Source organism: Procambarus clarkii, chromosome 57 (genome assembly GCF_040958095.1).
Source record: "Procambarus clarkii isolate CNS0578487 chromosome 57, FALCON_Pclarkii_2.0, whole genome shotgun sequence".
Lineage (NCBI taxonomy): Eukaryota > Metazoa > Arthropoda > Malacostraca > Decapoda > Cambaridae > Procambarus > Procambarus clarkii.
Genome location: NC_091206.1, coordinates 10,559,925 through 10,584,658, shown reverse-complemented (window position 1 = coordinate 10,584,658; position 24,734 = coordinate 10,559,925). Strand labels below are relative to the sequence as shown.

General features: G+C 46.8%; 1 protein-coding gene across 1 annotated transcript; it reads left to right on the top strand.

Moving 5' to 3' along the window:
• Positions 1-1,351: 1,351 nt before the first annotated feature.
• LOC138353317 (uncharacterized) lies at positions 1,352-21,970 on the top strand. Its single transcript, XM_069306192.1, has 2 exons — positions 1,352-1,767; positions 21,742-21,970. The coding sequence occupies exons 1-2, from the start codon at positions 1,352-1,354 to the stop codon at positions 21,968-21,970; spliced, it is 645 nt and encodes a 214-aa protein (XP_069162293.1).
• Positions 21,971-24,734: the final 2,764 nt, after the last annotated feature.

Sequence of the window (24,734 nt, the reverse complement as noted above, 5' to 3'; positions counted from 1 at the left end):
CTCTGATTCTTTCTTGGCTTAATGGCGTGGCTTGGGAAGGGGAGGACGGGTGGGGCAATATTCTTACCTCGTTTAATTACGGTGTAGCACTGTCAATTAATATCGTTCTTCCTCGAAATTGCAGAAATGGCTGCGTCCCTCCGTTTCTCTCGCTGATTTATGAAAGTAAGTTGTTTACTGTAAAGTGTCATTGTTGCTGTTTTATTTAATTTAATTTCAAAATCATTATTAATTATTATAGCTGAAATTATACTTTTTTGTCTTAAGCGAAGGTTTGAGGTGTAGTTCTGGTGTTTCTGTTGCTGCTTCCCAACACGGTGAACACTGTGTATAGCTGAGTGACGCTGCAGGAGTCCAAGTTGGATCCATACCCACACTCAGACACATCTCATGACACAGCTAAATGACACGTGAGGCGCTAGACGTGTCCGCCGCACACCTGGACACGTCAAGCTCAGTCTGTGTACCACACACAGCTCACGGATACATGAGACTCTAGATGTATCTTTCAGAAAATCCTGAACACATAATATTCCACATGCGCCCTTCACACAGCTCTTATATGAATGAGGCTCTAGGCATGTGTCTCTCACAGCACCGTGACACTTGAGGGTTCAGACGTGTCTCTCACACAGCACCGTGACACGTGAGGCTCCAGATGTGTCTCACACAGCACCGTGACACATGAGGCTCCAGATGTGTCTCACACAGCACCGTGACACTTGAGGGTTCAGACGTGTCTCTCACACAGCACCGTGACACATGAGGCTCCAGATGTGTCTCACACAGCACCGTGACACATGAGGCTCCAGATGTGTCTCACACAGCACCGTGACACATGAGGCTCCAGACGTGTCTCACACAGCACCGTGACACATGAGGCTCCAGACGTGTCACACAGCACCGTGACACATGAGGCTCCAGATGTGTCTCACACAGCACCGTGACACATGCGGCTCCAGACGTGTCTCACACAGCACCGTGACACATGCGGCTCCAGACGTGTCTGTTACCCCATCATTATATATGGTGTGTTTGTGTGCACTCCGCTCCTCCTCTGCCTCAGCTGAGCACCAACACGGGTGGAGTCCGTGTTTGCCTACACTAAACACCTGCCCATTACACTAATCACCTGTAGATGCCTTTATGCTGATGACACGCTTGTATTAAATTGACATCCTGTAACATCACAATGTGTCCTGACTACGAATATTGTTGTATGGTCAGAAGCAAGAGTGCGTTGTTGACGCAAGAGTGCGTTGTTGACGCAAGAGTGCGTTGTTGACGCAAGAGTGCGTTTTGCCGCTACGGTGGCTCACAGGTCACCTCAACGCTCAAGGTCAACCCCGTTATGGTCACCTCAACGCTCAAGGTCAACCCCGTTATGGTCATCTCAACGCTCAAGGTCAACACCGTTATGGTCACCTCAACGCTCAAGGTCAACCCCGTTATGGTCACCTCAACGCTCAAGGTCAACCCCATTATGGTCACCTCAACGCTCAAGGTCAACCCCGTTATGGTCACCTCAACGCTCAAGGTCAACCCCGTTATGGTCACCTCAACGCTCAAGGTCAACCCCGTTAGGGTCACTTCAACGCTCAAGGTCAACCCCGTTATGGTCACCTCAACGCTCAAGGTCAACCCCGTTATGGTCACCTCAACGCTCAAGGTCAACCCCGTTATGGTCACCTCAACGCTCAAGGTCAACCCCGTTATGGTCACCTCAACGGGTCTCAGATATCAGGTCGGGAATTCTATTCTTTACAAGTTAGTTTAATAATTTTTGTGCTCTCGTCATATTTGCTCTTTCTTTTTTGTTTTGAAATACATAAATATCTAAATCTCCCCATCTACAGACGATGAGTCACAATTACGTGGCTGAAGATATGATGATCAAATCACACACTGGAAGATAAAGAGACGACGACGTTTCGATCCGTCCTGGAAAATTATCTAGTTGATTGTGTCATCACAATCAACTTGATAATGGTCCAGGACTCCCGTCGTCGTCTCACCATCTTCTGGTGTGTGGTTTGGTCATCATTTTCCCGCTATTTTCATTATGTAAATCGTTGTGATTATCTCTATTCTGAATTCGTCGCTCGAGTCTCTCTAAAACATTTAGTAGTTGATAATGGTCGAGGGCGGACTGAGACGTCGTGGTTCCCTCTATTTTCAAGTATGTGGGTTTGGTGTCTAATTTTCTGCCATTGTATTTTGACTTAGTGTCTGTGACACATGAGTACGTGTCCTGCGGGAGCCACATGTGTCAGTGTGCGTGTCAACAGTGTTGATGGCCACGCACCGTCATGGCTACTGCTGTAGAGGCTCCGAGGGGACACTCCTCTCCCACGCTTGCAACGACTGGCAGTCATTGTCTTTTTCTAGCTCTTTCTTGCCTCTTGATCATTCTATCTTCTCTTGTGCCTCAGGTTTCCTTGGTACGTTTGCTATTAAGTGTCATTGTTTATTGTTTTGAGTATTTCTAACGTTTGGACGTGCAGGAAAAAAAAAGTCCTTTAACGACGCCGTCGATTCAGAGAGAATAATGAAGTAAATATTCCACAAGTTTATGTTTATTCAATGTCTTCTTTGACGGACGGACGACGCTTCTGGATCAATATATATATGAGGCTTGGCCGTCATGAAGGAGGCGGCAGCTGTCACTACATGGACTTACACAAGGATCTTCGACAACCTTCCTCAGCAGCGACAGATTTGTGTTCCTCCAATATAAGAACTGTCAGCTGGCTCACCCAGGAATGAACGTGCAGGTTATTCTGATTAATACTGGAAAATATCTTTCTCTTGTGATCTAATGTCCAGGAACTGAAATAGTAAATGGCTTTTAATTTTTATTTACCGACAGTTCGCTGGACGTTTATGTTGTAATATTTATAGCTAGATTGGGTACCCAGCTGTGCCCGGGTCTCTCTTCATGAATCCTTCTCCTCCTCTTTCCCCTCCTCCCTACTCTTTTACAATCCCGCTCGTCTCCTCTCCATCCTGTCTTCGCCATCTTTCTCAGCTCTAGTTTCTGATAATTATTCTTCTCTCTTCCACTCTCCTACCCTCCTTCCCTTTTACCATTATTTTTCTCACTTCACATCTCCTTCCATTCCAACCTCTCTCTCAATCTTTACTTTCTATCCTCTACTCCCTCCCAATCTACTCTACTCTACTCTACTCTCTCCCCCATGTCTCCCCTCGTTTACACTGTTCTTCAATCTCCCACTTTTCACATCTTTTCCATCTTTCTTCCCTTCTTTCTTTCTTTCTCACTGCTCCAAAATACCCCCTTCGCTCTCTTCCGTCATCTCTCTTTCACTTCCCCCCCCCTCTCTCTTTCTCTGATAATTCTCTAGGAAAAACGCATCCCATATTCCAGACCGAGAAAAATCACAGGGGGTCGCTGTAGATGCGAATATTTAACAAAAATGGCACTGGGTCTATCCCCGACAAGCCAAAGACATTCTCATACCCCAATGTGGTATCTTGGCAAACTGAGTGAAGCTAGCCCTAAGCATCTAGCCCCTACTATGGACAGCTAGCCAGACAGAAAGATAGAAATACAATCAGCCATAATATTTTATAGATACGTATTGCTTATGTGTCATACACTGGTAATTATATTGAGTCAAACGTCAGAAAATATGTGTGTGGCATTGAGGTAGCACGGCAAGAACCTTGTATAGCGGGGAACCAGGACATGACAGGCCATTGTATGTCAATAATCTCGCATGGTACGGAGTTCTTATATTTCAATTCCTCCCACATATTCTTATTCCTGGAGGTGAACAAATCCGTCAGAAAATCAGAGATTAACAGCCTCCTGGAACCTTCAGAGATTTGCTTTTCCTGCCATTGGAAAATGTTTTAGAGAACGGAGAGAGAGAGAGAGAGAGAGAGAGAGAGAGAGAGAGAGAGAGAGAGAGAGAGAGAGAGAGAGAGAGAGAGAGAGAGAGAGAGAGAGAGAGAGAGAGAGAGCACAACACTACGACATCACAAACAGTGTGAAGGAGACGAGTGTGGTGTTGTGACCGCGTGTTCATCATGTAGGAGTGGTGACCTCCATGCGTGACGTCACTACCCTCCTCTTGACGACCTTCAAGAGCCTACGAGGGCCTAAACGGGCCCACACCGAACACTCCACTTCGCTAATGATTTTGTCCACCTCATTCGTCTCCAAGGTGTCTGGTTGAGGACGTCGCTCCTGCGTCTGGCAATTGACTGGCCTGTGTTTCCCTGCAGGTTGTGTCCGTGTGGCTGATGGGCCGACGACCCCGTCGCCTGAAACCCACAGTAGTAATAAGATGGTTTTAACTTCACGCACGCGAGTCCCCACTCCGTCATGTGGCTAACACTAGGGGGCCTGCACGCCTCCACAGCTCCCTCACCCACCTCACCGAGGTGGGTGAGGGAGCTCACCCACCTCACTCACCTCGCTGTGAGCTCCCTCACCCAACTCACTTCGATAGGATCTACAGCTGCCGTAACACCCCTTCCCCCCCCCCCCTCCCCTCAGGTTTGTCAGGTTGGCCATCATAAAACGACCTTTTGAAACTTGTGCAAGGAATCATTCGGAACCTTGTATACCACATATATCAGACAAATCCTCGAGTATGCAGCTCCAGCATGGAGTCCATATCTCGTCAAGCACAAGACTAAATTAGAGAAGGTTCAGAGGTTTGCCATCAGACACTAGTACCTGAACTGAGGGGTATGAGCTACGAGGAGAGACTACGGGAACTAAACTTCACGTCGCTTGAAGGCAGAAGAGTTAGGGAATACATGATCACCACATACAAGATTCTCAGAGGAATTGATAGGGTAGATAAAGACAGTTTATTTAACACAGGGGAACACACGCACAAGGGGACACAAGTGAAAATTGCGTACCCAATTAAACCATAGAGACATTAAAAAGAAAATTTTTAGTGTCAGAGTATTTAACATATGAAATGCATTAGGAAGTGATGTGGTGGAGGCTGACTCCATACACAGTTTCAAGTGTAGATATGATAGAGCCCAATAGGCTCAGGAACCTGTACATCAGTTGTTTGACAGTTGAGCAGCGAGACCAGAGAGCCGAAGATCAATCCATGCAATCACAAATAAGTGAGTACATAGGGTGCCTCAGGGCCGATTGGAGAGCGCTCGTGGGTCCTAGTCACAAGGACCCGGGTTAGATTTCCGTCTGAGGCAGAAACAAATGGTCAGAGTTTCTTTCAGCTGATGCACCCGTTCGCCCAGTAGTAATTAGTACACACACACAGTGAGTACACACACACACACACAGTGTGCGTGTGTTCTTCATGCAGGTCGGCGTTCAATCCCCGACCGTCCAAGTGGTTGGACACCATTCTTTTCCTCCCGTCCCATCTCAAATCCTTCTCCTGGCCGTTTCCAAGTGCTATATAGTCGTATTGGCTTGGCACTTTCTCCTGATAATTCCTTCCCTACCTCAATCTATCCCACCCTGTCTCTTCTCTGGTTTAACGTCCCCGCCCGTTCCTTCTGTGCTCTTTACGAGGGAATTGTCTACCTTCTTCGACTCTTCCATTATTCATTCTCTCCTGTTTTGCCCTTCTTCTTCCCTCGTCTTTCCCCTCAGCCAAGCGTTCCCTCTCCCCTCGTCCCCTCTCTGCCACCTCCCTACCCCCCCCCTCCTGCCCCCCTCCACCCCCAGTATGGAGCACATTGCCGCAGTCTGGGAAAGAACCAGTTTGTCACACCGTCATAGCGACCATCCAATACAATCTCGTCTCTCTCTCTCCCCTTCCATACCCCTCCTTCCCTTCCCCCTCCCTCCTTCCCTTCCCTATCTCTCCTTCCCTTCCCCCTCCCTCCTTCCCTTCTCTATCTCTCCTTCCCTTCCCCCTCCCTCCTTCCCTTCCCCCTCCCTCCATCCCTTCCCCCCTTCCTTCCTCCCTTTCCCCTCCCTCCTTCCCTTCCCCCTCTCTCCATCCCTTCCCCTCCCTCTTTCCCTTCCCCACCTCTCCTTCCCTTCCCCCTCCCTCCTTCCCTTCCCCCTCCCTCCGTCCCTTCCCCTCCCTCCGTCCCTTCCCTCTCCCTCCTTCCCTTCCCCCTCCCTTCTTCCCTTCCCCCTCCCTTCTTCCCTTCCCCCTCCTTCCCTCCTTCCCCCTCCCTCCGTCCCTCCCCCCTCCCTCCGTCCCTCCCCCTCACACCGTACTCGCGGGAACTATTTATCCCATAAAGCAGGCCGAGGAATACCAGATTATCCTATTCAGAGGCTTTGACTTAGGCCCTCACACCACTCACCCTGAGACAACAACCGAGCTGAGGAGGTAGGCTGAGGAGGTAGGCTGAGGAGGTAGGCTGAGGAGGCTAGCCAGAGTTGATATGTCGTCGTTACCTTCCACGACTCGTGTTCCTTGTCTCGTTATCAGTGAAGATCTTAACCATCATGTCCTCGGCCGTTACAGTTATCTCCACCTCCAAGTTAAGTAATTGTTGCCACTTGTCTCTGTTTTGAAGTTCACGTTCGTGAGTCTGTCGTCGCTGTGGGTCAGGCGTTCGTGAGTCTGTCGTCGCTGTGGGTCAGGCGTTCGTGAGTCTGTCGTCGCTGTGGGTCAGGCGTTCGTGAGTCTGTCGTCGCTGAGGGTCAGAGTAAACCAAATAACGAAAATTTTCCAGTTTGCTGCTCACGAACATTTTTATGTTCTTCGTGTCCTTGCTTCTTGACACTTTCCTTGTTTTCAATTGTGTATCTTTTTCTGCTTCCCCATTTTCTCACCCTCGCTTTCCATCTCATTTGTTCTAATATATTTGTTCATCGTACCATGCTCCTTCAAGGTTTCTGTCTCTTTCTCTCCGTCTAGTTCTCCCCCTCTCTGCTGCCTCTCCCCCCCCCCCCCGCGCCCTCCGGCCCTCCCCGCAAGTAATAAGCTAGAGTGTGTGTGTGGGGGGAGGGGGTCCAGCCCCCACTCATTCTCCTTCCCTCCTCTCTCATGATACAACATGCTAAATTAATCACTACAAGCAAACTCAGTTTTATTTTTCCTGCAGATGTTGACGTCTTAAGCGTGTGACTGACGTTTTCTGCCACACATTTAGCGTCTTTAATGTGACAGTTTGCCTCGCCATTAACGTTCCCACCACCAATTGTTACTTCTATTGGTTTGCTTTTTCGCTATCACATTGTTCGTTATATCTTTACTGCTCTACTGCTCGATGTTCGCTATTTTCTGACACATGCAACTGTTCATCTTTCTCTTTCTCTTTCTCTCTGTAACTCTATTTTTTTTTTAACTAAGACTAGTGTTCATAAAGGGTATCAAATGACGTACCTCGTCAAATGCAAGCAAGAGCTGTTGTCTAACCTCAGCTCATCTGAAGAGAGAGGGGTGTTTCTCTCTCTCTCTCTCTCTCTCTCTCTCTCTCTCTCTCTCTCTCTCTCTCTCTCTCTCTCTCTCTCTCTCTCTCTCATTCCCCCCTTCCCCCTGTACACGTCTCACTAGACACCAGATCGGGAGCCAATTACACTGTGTGTAACATATTTCAACTGTGTGTGCAACATGTTATGAATGTGTCCCTAGGGTGTGTGGCCAGCAGGAGCGGGGCGTTGTGACAGTTAAAGCCCCGGGCACGTTAGGTCCTGGCTGGGAACATTGGCTGGCCAGGTTGTTGTCCCAGGCATGGGGCAGGAAGGGAAGGGGTACTGTCAGGAAGATGGGGGTTGTGGGGAAGAGGGGGAGGTGAGGAGGTTGGGGAAGGGTTGGGGAAGGGTTGGGGCAGTGGTGGTAGAGAGAGGGAGGGAATTGAGGATTGAGAATGAAACCAGAAGGGGTGGAGAAGGAATGGAAAGGGGGGAAAGCTAGATGGATGAAAGGGGAGAGGGAAGACGAATGGGGTGACGTGGGAATAAATCGAGTGGTGAAGTCAGAGGGAGCGTGGGGTCGGGGGGAGGGGGGGGTTGGTGGTAGGGGGGGGATCTTTGAGGTTAGATTAAATGATTTGATCTTACATCGAGCGCCTCGTCCCTCTACCCCACACTCCCTTAATCTGGTCTCATAATTTATGACCGTCGGCTTATATCACGACAACGACTACCCTGTGTTACCTTACCTCTCTCACCCCTTCCCTGTGTTACCCCCCTATCTCCCTCATACTTGCTGGCCCACCCATTACAAATGCTGGCTCACCCATTACAAATGCTGGCTCACCCATTACAAATGCTGGCTCACCCATCACACCAAGAATATTACTAATCTCAATAAAAAATGTAAGTATGTGGCTAAAGAGTGTCTGTCTCCTGTCTCCAAATCCGGCTCCTGAAGCCCACATAAAAAGAATAACATCTGCGGTGTATGCGAGGCTGGCTAACATCAGAACTTCCTTTAGGAACCTGTGTAAGGAATAATTCTGAACCTTGTATACCACATATGTAAGGCCAGTCCTGGAGTATGCGGTCCCAACGTTGAGCCAGTAGCATGTCAAGCACAAGACGAAGCTTGAAAAAGTTCAAAGGAATGCTACTAAACTAGTCCCATAATTAAGCGGCAAGAGTTACGAGGAAAGGCTGCGTGAAATGCACCTCACGACATTGGAAGACAGAAGAGTGAGTGGAGACATGATCACTACCAACACAATTCTCAGAGGAATTGACAGGTTAGATAAGGATAAATTGTTTAACACAGGGGATACTCAAATAAGGGGACACAGGTGGAAACTGAATACCCAAATGAGCCACAGGGACGTTAGAAAGAACTTGTTCAGTCTCAGAGTAGTTAACAGGTGGACTGCATTAGGCAGTGATGTAGTGGAGGCTGACTCCATACACAGTTTCAAATGTAGATATGATAGAGCCCAGTAGGCTCAGGAATCTGTCCACCAGCAATCAACCAGTTGATTGAAAGTTGAGAGGCGGGACCAAAGAGCTTGGAGGGGGAGAGGGGGAGGCATGGGGGGGGGGAGAGGGAGGCTTGGAGGGGGTAAGAGAAGAGGAAGGGCTTGTGGGGGAAGAAGGGAGGGGTTGGGGGCGGGATATGAGGGGAAGGTCTGGGGGCAGAAGAGGTGGGAGGACTTGAGGAGGGTGGGGGAGAATGCCACCCTAAGAAGGCTTAGGGAGGGTGGGGGGAGAATGGAGGGCTTAGGGGGGTGTGAGAGAACACAGGGCTTCAGGGTGGGAGGAGAAGGGAAGACATGGGGGAGAAGGGAGGGCTAGGGGGTGGGGGAGAAGAGAGGGCTTGTGGGGGAGAAGGGAGGGCTTGTGGGGGAGAATTTGTAGAAAGGAGGGCTTGGGGGGATGGGGAAGAAGGGAGGTCCAGGGAAGAGGAGGAGTGTGCCCTAGGTGGGCACGTAGTGGGAGGCTGGCAGGGGTTTTTGCATGTTAGTTTTCTTTAAGGTGTGTAGTGGTACTGGGGGATACTCTAGATGCGATCGAACTAGAGCCTTATATAGGTGTATCTGTATGTTTGTACTCAGGCTTCGGAATCTATTCAGTTTTCCTAAGGCTGCTTTGGCTTTGTTTAGTCGGCCCCTTACGTGAATTTTTATCCCTGTTCTATTGATCATGTACCTCCGCATATTGGATCGGACGGTTGTCAAGGATAATGGGGGTCTGAGTTTCTTTTTGCAATGTATATTATCTGAAACTTTTGTTTGTTTGTGCTAATTTTCCATTGCTACTCAAAGTTGTTTATTAATTCAATTGCTGACTTGGTCGTGTTGGCTTGTTTGATGGTCCTGGTTGGCATATTATTTGGGTGACATAGTCAGCGTATGTGATGTATTCCCCATGCTGAGGTTAGGGTAGGTCAGCTGTATATATATCGAATAGAGTGGGGGAGAGGCAGCTTACTTGTGGTACTCCACGTTTCAGTTGTATTAAGTCACCCAAGTAGCTTCCGATATTGAGCCTAGCAGTTCTGTTGTCTATAAAACTGCAGAGAGTAGCAGTGGGAGTCCTAGCTCAGATATCTTATATTTTAGGCATGTGTGCCAAACTTTGTCAAAGGCTTTCGAAACGTCTCTAAGCACTATATTGCATTGATCTTTTTTCGACATTGCGTTAGCTATATGCTCGTAGATCAGGACCGTAGCTGTGTGGGCCCCTCTGCGGTTTCTAAACCCATGCTGCCTGGTGTTATACTTCTCTTCCTCTTCCATGTACTTCACAAGTCTCTGATTTATTATTTTTTCGAATATTTTGTCTGGTACTTCGAGGAGGGAAATTGGTCTGCAATTTTCAGTTTGAGTTGGGGTTTACCTGACTTGGGGATTAATCTTATTGTGGCATTATTGAAGTATGTGGGGAATAGTCCAGATGCAAGAGCAGTTGGATAATACAATCTTATTTATCTTGTTGGTGCCCGGCGCAGCTCTCAGCTCCCAGCTACCTGTCTCCCCTAACTAACCAGCTACCATTCTCGAAAGGCTTAGGCTTAGCTGACAGCTAAGCTAAGCTTAGCTTAGCTAAGAGTTTAGGAGCTTTAGTAGCTTTGGAGCTTAGCTAAGCCTCACGGCGTGAGGCTTAGCTGGGAGCTAACTCCCAGCTACCATTATCATCAACTCCTTCCCTGTTCCCTTCCTATAACCACCTCCCCCCCCCCTCCCCCTCCAGTCACTCCCCATCCCGGAGCACTCCTTTCACCCCCTCCTAACTCGTTCCCTCCCATCATCTGTCCCTCGAGCACGACCATCACTCATCTGTGTTGTCGTTGAGGGCCTGAGGTCCCAGGCGGGCGTGGGGCTCGGCCCGTCACCAGCTTGACACCTAATTTGTATCTCGTCTAAACGCTTGGAGGGAAATACGGGTGGGGAGAGTGTGCTGGGTGGGGAAAGTGTGACGGGTGCGGAAAGTCTGATGGGTGGGGAAAATGTGACGGGTGGGGGAAAATGTGACGGGTGGGGGGAAAGATGACAGGTGGGGAAAGTGTGATGGTGGGGAAAGTGTGACGGTTGGTGTTACGGTATCGACACCATCGTCAGTGTGTGGAGTGGCAATGTCAGCGCCATCTATGGGTCTGCACTCCAACTCCCCTAGTATTGGCCGATATGTAGACAACGCCATCTGTTGGTGGAGGCCTGGTATCAGCGAATGGCTCTGGTTTCCTGCCTCAATCAGAAAGATAGGTCGATGTAGATGACCTCTGGTGGCTGGCGTATCAAGATCAGCGCCATCTAGGTTGTGGCTACAAGTCACAATGTCAAGTCCCCAGTGAACGAGTTTTATCCAAGGATTACCTAGTGTACTGTCCATCTGGCTAATGACGTTTTTATGGCCACAGAGGTGACCTATGGAGGCAATTGAGCTGTGGAAGGCAGTTTATCTAGGGCAGTCCACGAATCCTTAGCTTGGTCCTCTCTCGAGTATGCTGCTCTGGTATACAACACCTCACTTAAAGAAACACAATACACAACTAGAAATCACCCAACAATATGCAACATGGCTTGCTCCTGAGGTAATTGTACCGAGCTATGAAGAATACTGAGGAAACTGGACCTAATCAAACTGGAGGGAAAAAATTAAATAGAACACAAATTTTAACGACGTTCAAGATTTTAAAAGTAAATGACTTAGGGGAGAGAAAGAGAGAGAGAGAGAGAGAGAGAGAGAGAGAGAGAGAGAGAGAGAGAGAGAGAGAGAGAGGGGGAGAGAGAGAGAAGTAATACTCGAAACTGAGAACGAGTAGAACGAGGGGACATGAATGGACACGGGATACAGAAGGGGGGGGGGCTATTCAGTATAGGCGTCGTTAATAAATTATATGAACTACAGGAGCACGTTGTCAAGGATAATTCGACACAGTTTTTATAAGGTTACTAGCTGTACCCGGCCACGCATTGCTGTGGCTCAGCTACCTTTCCCTGTCCCCCCAGTCCTCCCCACCAGTTCCTCTCATTCCCGTCCCCTCGTCCTTCCAACCATTCCTCACTCCCTCCCTCCACAAGTCCTCCCAACCATTCCCCACTCCCCCGTCCCCTCGTTCTCCCCATCATTCTCCTCTTACCGTCCTTTTGTCCTCCCCACCATCCCCCACTCGATCGTCCCCTCGTCTTCCCACCATTTCCCAGTCCACCGTCCCCACGTCCTCCCTACCATTCCCTACCTCCCCCGTCTTCTCGTCCTCCCTACCATCCCCCACTCCCCTGTCCCTATGTCCTCTCCACCATTCTCCATTCCCCTGTCCCCTCGTCCCCACAATCCCCAGTTCCCCCATCCCCTCGTCCTCCCAACCATTACCCCCCTCCCCTGTTCCAAAGCAATCGGTGAAGATCTCGCGGAGACTGCAGCGTGCGTTGCTCCTCCGTCCTACAGATGGCTCTGTTTAAAAAAAAAAACATTTTTTTTCCTGTCAAAGGTGAGACATGTATACAGTAGGTATATAAAAACACGCGCCTATTCGAATGCAACGTTGTGTTAAAATTTCAAAGCAATCGGTGGAGAACTTTCGGAGATTAACGATTTTGAACAAACGAACATTTCCATTTTTATTAATATAGATTTCAAAAGAGTGAAAAGAATGAATGCATTGAACTATACTAATCCTAGAAGGGCATGTTTACACACAGAGGGCTGACCTTGCAACACTCTACAAGCACGTATCTTGGCTCCAACATTTACACCAACATCAACACAATTTCTGTCCAAATCTTAAATTCACATTCTTGTCCACTGTACATAATGAAATACTTTTTAATATTCGATTTGTTTACGCTTCAGTTGGAAGGGCGAACACGTTCCTCCACTAACTTTTTCAAATATGCCCGCATCGTAAAATTTATTTACTTGGTGAAAAATCGGAAAGTAATTTTAATAATTAATAGGATTACCAGGCGCGCTCATGCACTCATTACCAACAGTAAAACTAAATTTAAGTATTATCTATCCATCAACAAAATGGTAAAGTGCAGTAATTAGCTGAAGACAGTTTATCGAAAATCTATCGGAATTTTATAGACTAATCACTGAAAATTGTACAATCTGGGTAACATGTAAATCCTAAATGAATTAAAGTAATTATTTTGAAAGAGAATGAGCAAGAGAGAGAGACATGGTGGTAGAGAGTGAGAGTGAGAAAGAGGGAGATAGGCAGACAGAAATATGGGAGCGACTCTTGTGATGCCAGCGCATGTAACCAGAGGAACCAGTGTTGCGTGTACCTCCCCAGCATCTCATCCTGCAATTCGTCACCAGCTCGTGCACTCTCCTCCTGTCACTCATTCAGGAAATCTTACATTACTCTCCCACCACTAACACCCTCCTCATCCTTGATCTCCTACTCCCCCTCCTTCTCTCCCTTCTCCATCTTCAGCTGGCTTCTCCCTGACATAATCAAGGAGACGACGGCTCATCAGAGAGACGTGTTGACTCTCTGGGATTTGCAGTCTCCAGCCTCGTCAAGCACCTCGCCCTTGTGACGAGTAGAGACTCGCCTGGAGGATCACTCTGGCTCCAGACGGATCTGCTCCCTGCCGAGTGGCCAAAATTGCCGATCATGGCGACAGATTAGCTGGGGGGGGGGGAGTGGAGGGGTAGTGGAGAGTAAGAGGGGGGGTACAGGAGGGAAGTGGAGGGGTAGAGGAGAGTAGAAGAGAGGGTACAGGAGGAAATTGGAGGGGTAGTGGAGATTAGTAGAGAGGTACAGGAGGGGAGTGGAGGGGTAGTGGAGAGTAGAGGAGGGTACAGGAGGGAAGTGGAGGAGTAGAGGAGAGTAGAAGAGGGGTACAAAAGGGAAGTGGAGGGGTAGTGGAGACACTAGAAAAGGAGTACAGGAGGGAAGTGGAGACTAGAAGAGGAGTTCAGGAGGGGTGTGGAGTGGAGGTGTAGACGATTGGAGAGGAGTGAAGAGAAGGCGAGGGTGTGGAGTGGAAGTCGATGATTGCTCTAGGTACAAATACCATAATAAATATTGGCACTTCTTGAGTGCTTACGTGTTAGTCCATACTAATTACGGAGATAAATAAATATATATATATATATATATATATATATATATATATATATATATATATATATATATATATATATATATATATTGGTAGCAGTCTTTCTTGTAAACATATGTTGTTAAATATGACCGAAAAGGTAAGAATAATAATTCTAACACGAATTTTCTCAATATTTCTTATGTTTCTTCTCACTGTTGATGGTAACTGGAAAATGAATTCTCCAAAAGTCATTTTTATTTCTAGTCTGACGCCTGAACACGTTTCGTAATTACCTATTACATTTTCAACGACTTTAGTTTACACACGCAACTGTAACCTGTAAACACGCCATTTGCTTCCATATTTATACTCGCATTTGGGTGAGGTCATATGGTACAACAGTTTTGGGTGAGATGGACAAACTCATGACAACACAAGACAGAACTCGAAACAATGGGGCATTTGTTGGATAAAAGAACATAGAAATGGAAGTAACTGCAGAGGGCCTATTGGCCCATACTTCCTCTTAATGCTTCTATATTGGTACGTAGTCTTGAAGTGGGTAGAATATAGTTGTGCATTAATTGGCTGTTGATTGCTGGTGTTGACTTCATGATGTGTAGTGCCTCGCAGACGTCGAACCTCCTGCTATCGTTGTATCTATCGATGATTTCTGTATCGATTGTTAAGATTTCTCTGGTGATGGTCTGGTTGTGGGAAGACATTATATGTTCCTTGATGGAACCCTGTTGCTTATGCATTGTTGATCGCCTGGAAAGAGACGTTGTTGTCTTGCCTATATACTGAGTTCTTTGGGGCTTACAGTCCCCAAGTGGGCATTTGAAGGCATAGACTACGTTGGTCTCCTTTAAGGCGTTCAGCTTTATGTCTGGAGAGTTCTTCATGAGTAGATTGGCCGTTTTTTTGGTTTTAAAGTAAATCGTCAATTGTGTCTTCTGATTTTTATCTGTAGGGATAACGTTCCTATTAACAATATCTTTCAGGACCCTTTCCTCCGTTTTATGGACTGTCGAAAAGACGTTCCTGTAAAATAGTCTAATAGGGGGGTACAGGTGTTGTGTTAGTTAACTCTTTAGAGGTTGCATGGCGTTTCACCTATCTTCTTATGATGTCTTCAACGAAACAATTGGAGAAACCGTTGTTAACTAGGAAGTCTAGTTAATATTGACAGGGTCAAAGAAATGCTCCTCTTAGCATCAAGCAAAGATAGAACTGTAAAACTTTGGAGAGTAACTTCGAAGAGAGCAGGTTCGAAGTAATTCGAACCTGCACACTGGTTGCGCCCAATCATACGCCCTTAACCACTCGGCCACGACATGGTAAATAGCAATGCAACCTAGGATTCAAATGAAATCCCTAAGGGTCTTGAGGCTTCCATTGAAGACAATTCAGGGGTTCACACATTGCCACCTCCCCCCCCCGTGCCCCCTAGTCAAGGGGTTCACCCCCAGAGCTTCTCTGCAAGTGCACAGAGGAAACACATTAATGTGATGTATCAATGACAAAATCAGTAGGAGTCATTCATCTATTCATTTTTCTATTCATATATCTATCCAACCATCAATTAATCTATCTATTCATCCATTAATCTATACACCCATATTTCCATCCCCTTTCTATCCATCTATCTGTCCTTCTATCCATATATCATAAAATTAATTAAACTTTCCATCCATCTATCCATCCTGGAAGAAATAGTAGAAGTGAGGGGGCAAAGGAAGAGAGCGGTGCCGGGAGATTTGGGGAGAGGGAGCAAAGAGAAGGAGAAAGGAAGAGAGAGGATGCAAAGAGAAGGAGAGAGGTAGAGAGAGGCTGCAAACAAGAGGAGAGAGGGGAATGTTGGAGAGAAAGATGCATAGGGAAGAGAGGGGAGTAGTAAGGGGAAGACTGAGAGAGAGGGGAAGTGAGAGAGGAGGAAAAACAAGAGGTGAGCGGGAAAGAGTGTGGATAGTGGGAGAAAGGTGGAGAGGGAGAGATTGTGAGAGGGTTGAGAGGCGGAGTGAGAGGAAATGAGTGGGGAGGAAGGTAGTGAACGTGCCTGAGGAGTCCAGAGATGCTGGTTTGATCTCATCATGCGGCTTCAATGTGTTCTTAAGATGTGTGACTTGGGAACAGGATGCTACCAGGGCACCTGTTACCACACAAGCTACCAGGTCACCTGTTACCACACATGCTACCAGGGCACCTGTTACCACACATGCTACCAGGGCCCCCTGTTACCACACAAGCTACCAGGGCACCTGTTACCACACATGCTACCAGGGCCCCCTGTTACCACACAAGCTACCAGGGCACCTGTTACCACACATGCTACCAGGGCTCCTGTTACCACACAAGCTACCAGGTCACCAGTTACCACACATGCTACCAGGGCACCTGTTACCACACATGCCACCAGGGCTCCTGTTACCACACATGCCACCAGGGCACCTGTTACCACACAAGCTACCAGGGCACCTGTTACCACACAAGCTACCAGGTCACCTGTTACCACACATGCTACCAGGTCACCTGTTACCACACATGCTACCAGGTCACCTGTTACCACACATGCTACCAGGGCACCTGTTACCACACAAGCTACCAGGGCACCTGTTACCACACAAGCTACCAGGTCACCTGTTACCACACATGCTACCAGGGCACCTGTTACCACACATGCTACCAGGTCACCTGTTACCACACAAGCTACCAGGTCACCTGTTACCACACATGCTACCAGGGCACCTGTTACCACACAAGCTACCAGGGCACCTGTTACCACACATGCTACCAGGTCACCTGTTACCACACAAGCTACCAGGGCACCTGTTACCACACAAGCTACCAGGTCACCTGTTACCACACAAGCTACCAGGTCACCAGTTACCACACATGCTACCAGGGCACCTGTTACCACACAAGCTACCAGGGCACCTGTTACCACACATGCTACCAGGGCACCTGTTACCACACAAGCTACCAGGGCACCTGTTACCACACAAGCTACCAGGTCACCTGTTACCACACATGCTACCAGGGCACCTGTTACCACACATGCTACCAGGTCACCTGTTACCACACATGCTACCAGGTCACCTGTTACCACACATGCTACCAGGGCACCTGTTACCACACAAGCTACCAGGGCACCTGTTACCACACATGCTACCAGGTCACCTGTTACCACACAAGCTACCAGGGCACCTGTTACCACACAAGCTACCAGGTCACCTGTTACCACACAAGCTACCAGGTCACCTGTTACCACACATGCTACCAGGGCACCTGTTACCACACAAGCTACCAGGGCACCTGTTACCACACATGCCACCAGGGCTCCTGTTACCACACATGCTACCAGGGCACCTGTTACCACACATGCCACCAGGTCCTGTTACCACACATGCCACCAGGGCACCTGTTACCACACATGCCACCAGGGCTCCTGTTACCACACAAGCTACCAGGTCACCAGTTACCACACATGCTACCAGGTCACCTGTTACCACACATGCTACCAGGGCAGCTGTTACCACACATGCTACCAGGGCACCTGTTACCACACATGCTACCAGGGCAGCTGTTACCACACATGCTACCAGGGCACCTGTTACCACACATGCTACCAGGGCAGCTGTTACCACACATGCTACCAGGGCACCTGTTACCACACATGCTAGCAGGGCACCTGTTACCACACATGCTACCAGGGCAGCTGTTACCACACATGCTACCAGGGCACCTGTTACCACACATGCTACCAGGGCCCCCTGTTACCACACAAGCTACCAGGGCACCTGTTACCACACATGCTACCAGGGCACCTGTTACCACACATGCTACCAGGTCACCTGTTACCACACAAGCTACCAGGTCACCTGTTACCACACATGCTACCAGGTCACCTGTTACCACACATGCTACCAGGGCACCTGTTACCACACATGCTACCAGGGCACCTGTTACCACACATGCTACCAGGGCTCCTGTTACCACACAAGCTACCAGGTCACCTGTTACCACACATGCCACCAGGGCACCTGTTACCACACAAGCTACCAGGGCACCTGTTACCACACATGCCACCAGGGCACCTGTTACCACACATGCCACCAGGGCACCTGTTACCACACATGCTACCAGGGCACCTGTTACCACACATGCTACCAGGGCACCTGTTACCACACATGCCACCAGGGCACCTGTTACCACACAAGCTACCAGGTCACCTGTTACCACACATGCTACCAGGTCACCTGTTACCACACATGCTACCAGAGCTCCTGTTACCACACATGCTACCAGGTCACCTGTTACCACACATGGTACCAGGGCTCCTGTTACCACACATGCTACCAGGTCACCTGTTACCACACATGCTACCAGGGCAGCTGTTACCACACATGCTACCAGGGCACCCGTTACCACACAAGCTACCAGGGCACCTGTTACCACACAATCTACCAGGGCACCTGTTACCACACAAGCTACCAGGGCACCTGTTACCACACATGCTACCAGGGCACCTGTTACCACACATGCTACCAGGGCACCTGTTACCACACATGCCACCAGGGCACCTGTTACCACACATGCTACCAGGGCACCTGTTACCACACCTGCTACCAGGGCACCTGTTACCACACATGCCACCAGGGCACCTGTTACCACACAAGCTACCAGGGCACCTGTTACCACACATGCCACCAGGGCTCCTGTTACCACACAAGCTACCAGGGCACCTGTTACCACACATGCTACCAGGTCACCTGTTACCACACATGCTACCAGGTCACCTGTTACCACACATGCCACCAGGGCACCTGTTACCACACATGCTACCAGGGCACCTGTTACCACACAAGCTACCAGGTCACCTGTTACCACACATGCCACCAGGGCTCCTGTTACCACACAAGCTACCAGGGCACCTGTTACCACACATGCTACCAGGTCACCTGTTACCACACATGCTACCAGGTCACCAGTTACAACACATGCTACCAGGGGCACCTGTCACACAGGGTCATCTTAGAAGGGGTCAGAGTAGCGTAGAACCACCAGCCCTCTCCTTCGTCTAGTGGTCCAGTGGTCCAGTGGTCCAGTGGTCCAGTGGTCCAGTGGTCCAGTGGTCCAGTGGTCCAGTGGCCAGAGTGGTTATGTTAACTTATTCCCTATTGTGGAATGTTGTTGCAGCAAACAAGACTAGCACCAACGCGCATCTTGTCATCAACATTACTGCACTTAACAAGATGAACTTTCTCGACCATGAAAAAGACGATTATCTCGCTAATTATAAATATTACTCTGGGTAGTTTTACAGAGAGAATCACCAACCTTTAATTTTTAAGCAACACACGCATGGCCAAAATTTAATATATTGTTCACAACAAACTGACAAACTGGAATACCGGCAAATCCCCGATTAAAATATATACATATTATATTATATATATATATATATTATATATATATATATATATATATATATATATATATATATATATATATATATATATATATGTGTGTATATCACGAAAATAAACACGTGATTAAGAATGTGACAATGTCAGACCACGAAGGAAAAATGAAACAGGAAATTTCCTTAAGTACTTTCGTATATTAAACCTTCCTTCTGAAGATGTATTTAATATACGAAAGTACTTAAGGAAATTTCCTGTTTCATTTTTCCTTCGTGGTCTGACATTGTCATATATATATATATATATATATATATATATATGATCGAAATTTGATCAGACCTAATCTACCTAACCTAACCTAACCTAACCAACCGAACCTAACATAACCAAGTCAGTAATTCACGTTCTTAACATAATCTAAAAATTGTATATCATATTAAGATAGGTAAGGTAAGGTAATTATCAGGAGAAAGTACCCCAAACCATTACGACTATATAACACTCATAATATTAGTATTATTAAGATAACATAATATTAAGTTGTATTGTGTTTCTGGTGGAACACTTGCCTCTAGACGCTAGGAATTTCGATAACAAGTGGCTGAAAGCTCAGACATGCCTCACGTCAAGTGGTTTGATTTCAGAGGGGAACAAAATGAAATACGGAATTTCATTACGGAACTAGGAAAAAAAAATGGTGTTGAAATCATCTTCTAGCGACGAGAAATTGCAAAATTTTCCGTTTGCATGTTTACCCTTCGTGTTGTCGTCTTGGTGCCTTAAGCGCCTTCCCTGCCCACTGCCTTCCAGCACTGCTAATGAGAAACGTAGTTCTGGCACCTGGATAAAGTGTGGGTAATAATTATATCACCTACACTTCAGAGGTGTAGAAGTGCATCCCTAGAAGAAATAGGAAATACAAATTGAGGGTACGCTAACACCTGGAGGTGTAGGTTGGTGCTGGAGTCAGTGTTCACATCAAAAGAGTTTAACGGATTTTATTGTATGCACTAAAAAATCCCATATGTTTAGGTGACGGGGGATAAGACACGGAGCTTTTGATGGTGTTGGTTTATGTAGTCCCCGGGTATCAGGCGGGTAGGGAGGATTGGCAGCGTTTATGTAGCAGCAGCTATTCTGGGGCTTTAGCAATAAGCTAAAAGCCTAGCTGTGTATTGTGTACCTGGGATGGGGATGACGGGAGGGCGGGGGCGGCCTGGTCTTGGAGCAGCTATCATCAACACGATCAACTGTGTTTTTATGTTGCTCCATAACGACATAATGTCAATATCGCACAGTTTGTGTTTACTGTATTATTTGACATTGTGTTAACACGAAATTAATCGAAATACTCGTTTGTGTGGTCACGAGTATAACTGAAGCACGAGTGTTGTGATATCTAAAGCTGGGTTCTAGTGGCAGGACTTATCCCAACTTTCTGGATGTAGGGTCGAAGTTTGGGGCTCATTACCCCCAACAGTAACTCCGAGCCCGACCATCGCTACTAGGCTCGGAAACTTCGTCTAGTATTAGCTGCTCGAATATTTCTTAATGTGTGATGTGTTTCTTTTGCTATACTTTAATCTATTTCTGGAGCTGAAGAACGGAACATTATATTTAGATCTGACTGCGTCAGGTTTAACACTAAATGTAACTTTATAATGATATGATTTGTCACCCTCGTAAATGACTGAAATGTGTTGTAATTTGTGAAGTGTGAAACCTCTGAAAGTACAAAAATAATTTATCTCTGTGAGTGAATGGAATATCGCGTCTGTCTTAAGGATGTAATGTGAGTGCGCGTGGAGAAGTCGCCAGACTGCACTCTGGAGAGTGCACATATTAACGTGCACCGTCGTAAGTCCTGTAGTTGTGGACGGAAGTGTTGTTGGGTATCTCCGGGGAGCCTGAAGGTCGGGCAGGTCTGTGGTGTTGCAGTAGTTGTCGCACACCTACCCCATGGGATGCCAGGACAGTTACGTCCTTCACTCAAACATGTAGATGTATCTGAACAAATATTTAAAGTCCGGTTTGTATGAATTGTTTTTTCTGAATATGGAAAGCAAATGAAGAAACACTTCTTACGAACCTAACCTAAAATATTTGTACAGGTACAACTGTACGTTTGAGTGCATTCAGTTACTCTCTGGATCGCATACAGGTACTCTCTCTCTACCTGTATATATGTAAAAAAAAAACAGTGCAAAAAACAACACAACAATTGACAGCGAAATAAATGATAACGACAAAACTAACGAGATAGCTAATAATGGCTCAACTAACAATAAGAGAGTAATTAACGACACGAATTACATAAACGCAGCAATACCGACATAAATAACAATGACACTAATTCCATAAACACAACTAACAACGACGAAACTAACAACGACGAAACTTAAGACGACACAACTAGCAGCGACACCAAGACCAACGACACCAAGACCAACGACACCAAGGCCAACGACACCAAGACCAACGACACCAAGGCCAACGACACCAAGGCCAACGACACCAAGACCAACGACACCAAGACCAACGACACCAAGGCCAACGACACCAAGGCCAACGACACCAAGGCCAACGACACCAAGACCAAGGACACCAAGACCAAGGACACAAACAACAACAGAACAAGGAATGGTTAATTGCAACAAAATGTTTCTCAAATGTCATCAGTTTTTCTTAATTCATTCGTTAGTGAGCGATAAAAGTGGTTAATTACACAGCTATTTGCCTCTGAAGGAAAACGACGACACAATTAACGAGGCAGTCACTGGTGTATGCGGCTCTCGTCCATACACAAAAGGTTCATTACTATGTAAATTTTCACATTACTGATATTTAACGAGTGAAATTTAAATTCAGGTTTTGCTGATCAGTGTGTTAACATAATCAAAATGTTGAGTGATGGTGAAGTTATAATGGTGGTGGTGGGAGTGGTGATGGTGATAGTAGTGGGGGTAGTGATGGCTAAGATGATAGTGGAGGCAGTGATGATAGTGATGATAGTGGTGGTAATGATTGTGATGGTGACAGTGGGGGTGATGGTGATTGTGATGGTAGTGGGGGTTGTCGTGATTGTGATTATGATAGTGGGGGTGGCGGCGATTGTGGTGGTAGGTGGGATGATGGTGATTCTGATGGTAGTGGTTGTGATGAAAGTATTGCTTATTGTCATGGTCGAAGTGGTGGTAATTGAGATGAAGGTAGTGGTGGTGGTAATTGTGATGATGGTAGTGGTAGGTATTGTGATGATGATTATGGTAGTGATGGTGATGTAGTAGTTGTGATAGTGTTGATGAAGTTCGTGGCGGTGGTGATGGTGATTATCATGGTGATGGTGATGAGGGTAGTGGTGATGACAACGATGAGATGACGGTGGTGCTGGTAGTGGTGGTGGCGGTGTTTATGACGGTAATTAAAGAGATTGTGGTTGTGATGAGATTAGTGGTGGCGGTGATGAAAGTGATAGTGATAAAGTTAGTGGTTGTGATGTTAGTAATGAGAGACGGCGGAGGGAAACAGATGGGTAAGTAGGGGTAGGGGGAGGGAAAGAGTGGTTAAAAATAGGGAGAAAATGGGGTAGAATGGAGAGTAGGTGAAGACGGGTTGACTACCAACAGGCCAAAGTTTAGTTACGTGGCCTGCCACCGACTCAAACTTCTAAACATATTCGAACACAGATGGATGGAAATCTGCTAAGCTTTACTTGAAATTCCTATTTGGCCTGTACACGTAAACAATCAGATGCTCGTTAATTTAAACGACAGTGCCCTCTGTTCATGAATAATTAATATTTTACAAACAACTCTCAACTGATAATGTTCGAGCATTTCTCAAGCAGTGCTTCGCTAAAATCTTGTGTTCGAATCGTATCAGTGTAAATGCCTCACCAACGTCAGCCCGTCTACTATTCCGTTCTCACAAATAAATGCCAAATGCTCGTTAACTCAGCTGCCAAAACCTATAAAAAATGACTGAAAAACACTTTCCTCATGACTCACTGACGCACAACTAATAACGTTAAAACTTTTCCCCCCAAAAAAGTACTTCGATCACCTCATTTGATCGAACTGCACTTCTGTAAATACCCACGACCCACGTACTAAAATAAAAATAATTGCCAAAAGAACTTAAACACCTAACTAAAGCTAGTTTAAGCTTAACTATTCTCCAAGTTTTAATGTATACAAATATTTACATATATATGAGAAAATCCTGAATTTCAATACACAGAATATTAATATTGGTGAATGCATCTTCGGGTTCAGCTGCAGCTTGGATGAGCGCAGCCTGAGTGAGAGTTGTGACTAGAGAAAGATCACTGGTTATATGGGGCTCCAAATATTTGATATTTTAATATAATAATGAATTCTGCCTTCACTGAGCATTAAATTCCCTTTATAACATTACAAACGTTTGAAGGCATAGTAATATTCTTACATGATCCAATCACCGAATTTCATATTCTACGTTGAAGGGAAAATCAATAACAGGTAACCAGAGTTGTAGGAGGACCCATGAGGCTCATGTGATTCATATGACCCATGGAGTTAGGAAGATGAGGGATAGGCCACGGTAGTCAAGATTAGGATCGTATTAGGAGGATCGTGTGCTATGAAGGCGTCACCTATGGTGATCATGTATATTTACATGTACTGATATATATTCGTATTCTGGGGGGACCCGCGGGGGATCTGGAAAGTTGTTATAGCAGTGAGAATGTTACAATGGTTGAGAATTCGTGTTCTCATCTAGTTGTGCTTTCGGAGGTTGAGCTCTGGATTTTTCGGCCCGCCTCTCAACTGTCATCGATAAGTTCTTTTTCACACACACACACACACACACACACACACACACACACACACACACACACACACACACACACACACACACACACACCAGAACTAGTGTGTGTCTGCCAGAAATTTGGAAGACGGCAAATGAAGTCCCTATATATGAGAAGGGGGATAGACAGGAGGCACTGAATTACAGTCCAGTGTCCCTAACCTGCATACCATGCAAGTTGATGGAGAAGATTGTGCGAAAAAAGCTAGAGTAACATTTGGAGCGAAGGAGCTTTTGACACATCAACATAGGTTCAGGGATGACTTCATGGAAGTCATGCCTCACAGGATTAATTGACCTCTACGATCAGGCAACAAGAATCAGGCATAAAAGAGAAGGGTGGGCAGACTGAATATTTTCGGATTACCAGAAAGCCTTTGACACTGTTCCACACCAGAGTCAGTGCAATAGCTGGAGATGCAGGCAGGAGTGAAAGGGAAGGTGCTCAATTGGATAAAGGAATACCGAAGTAACAGAAGACAGCGAGTCACTGTGAGGGGTGAGGCCTCAGATTGGCGAGGCGTCACCAGTGGAGTCCCGCAGGGATCAGTCCTTGGACAT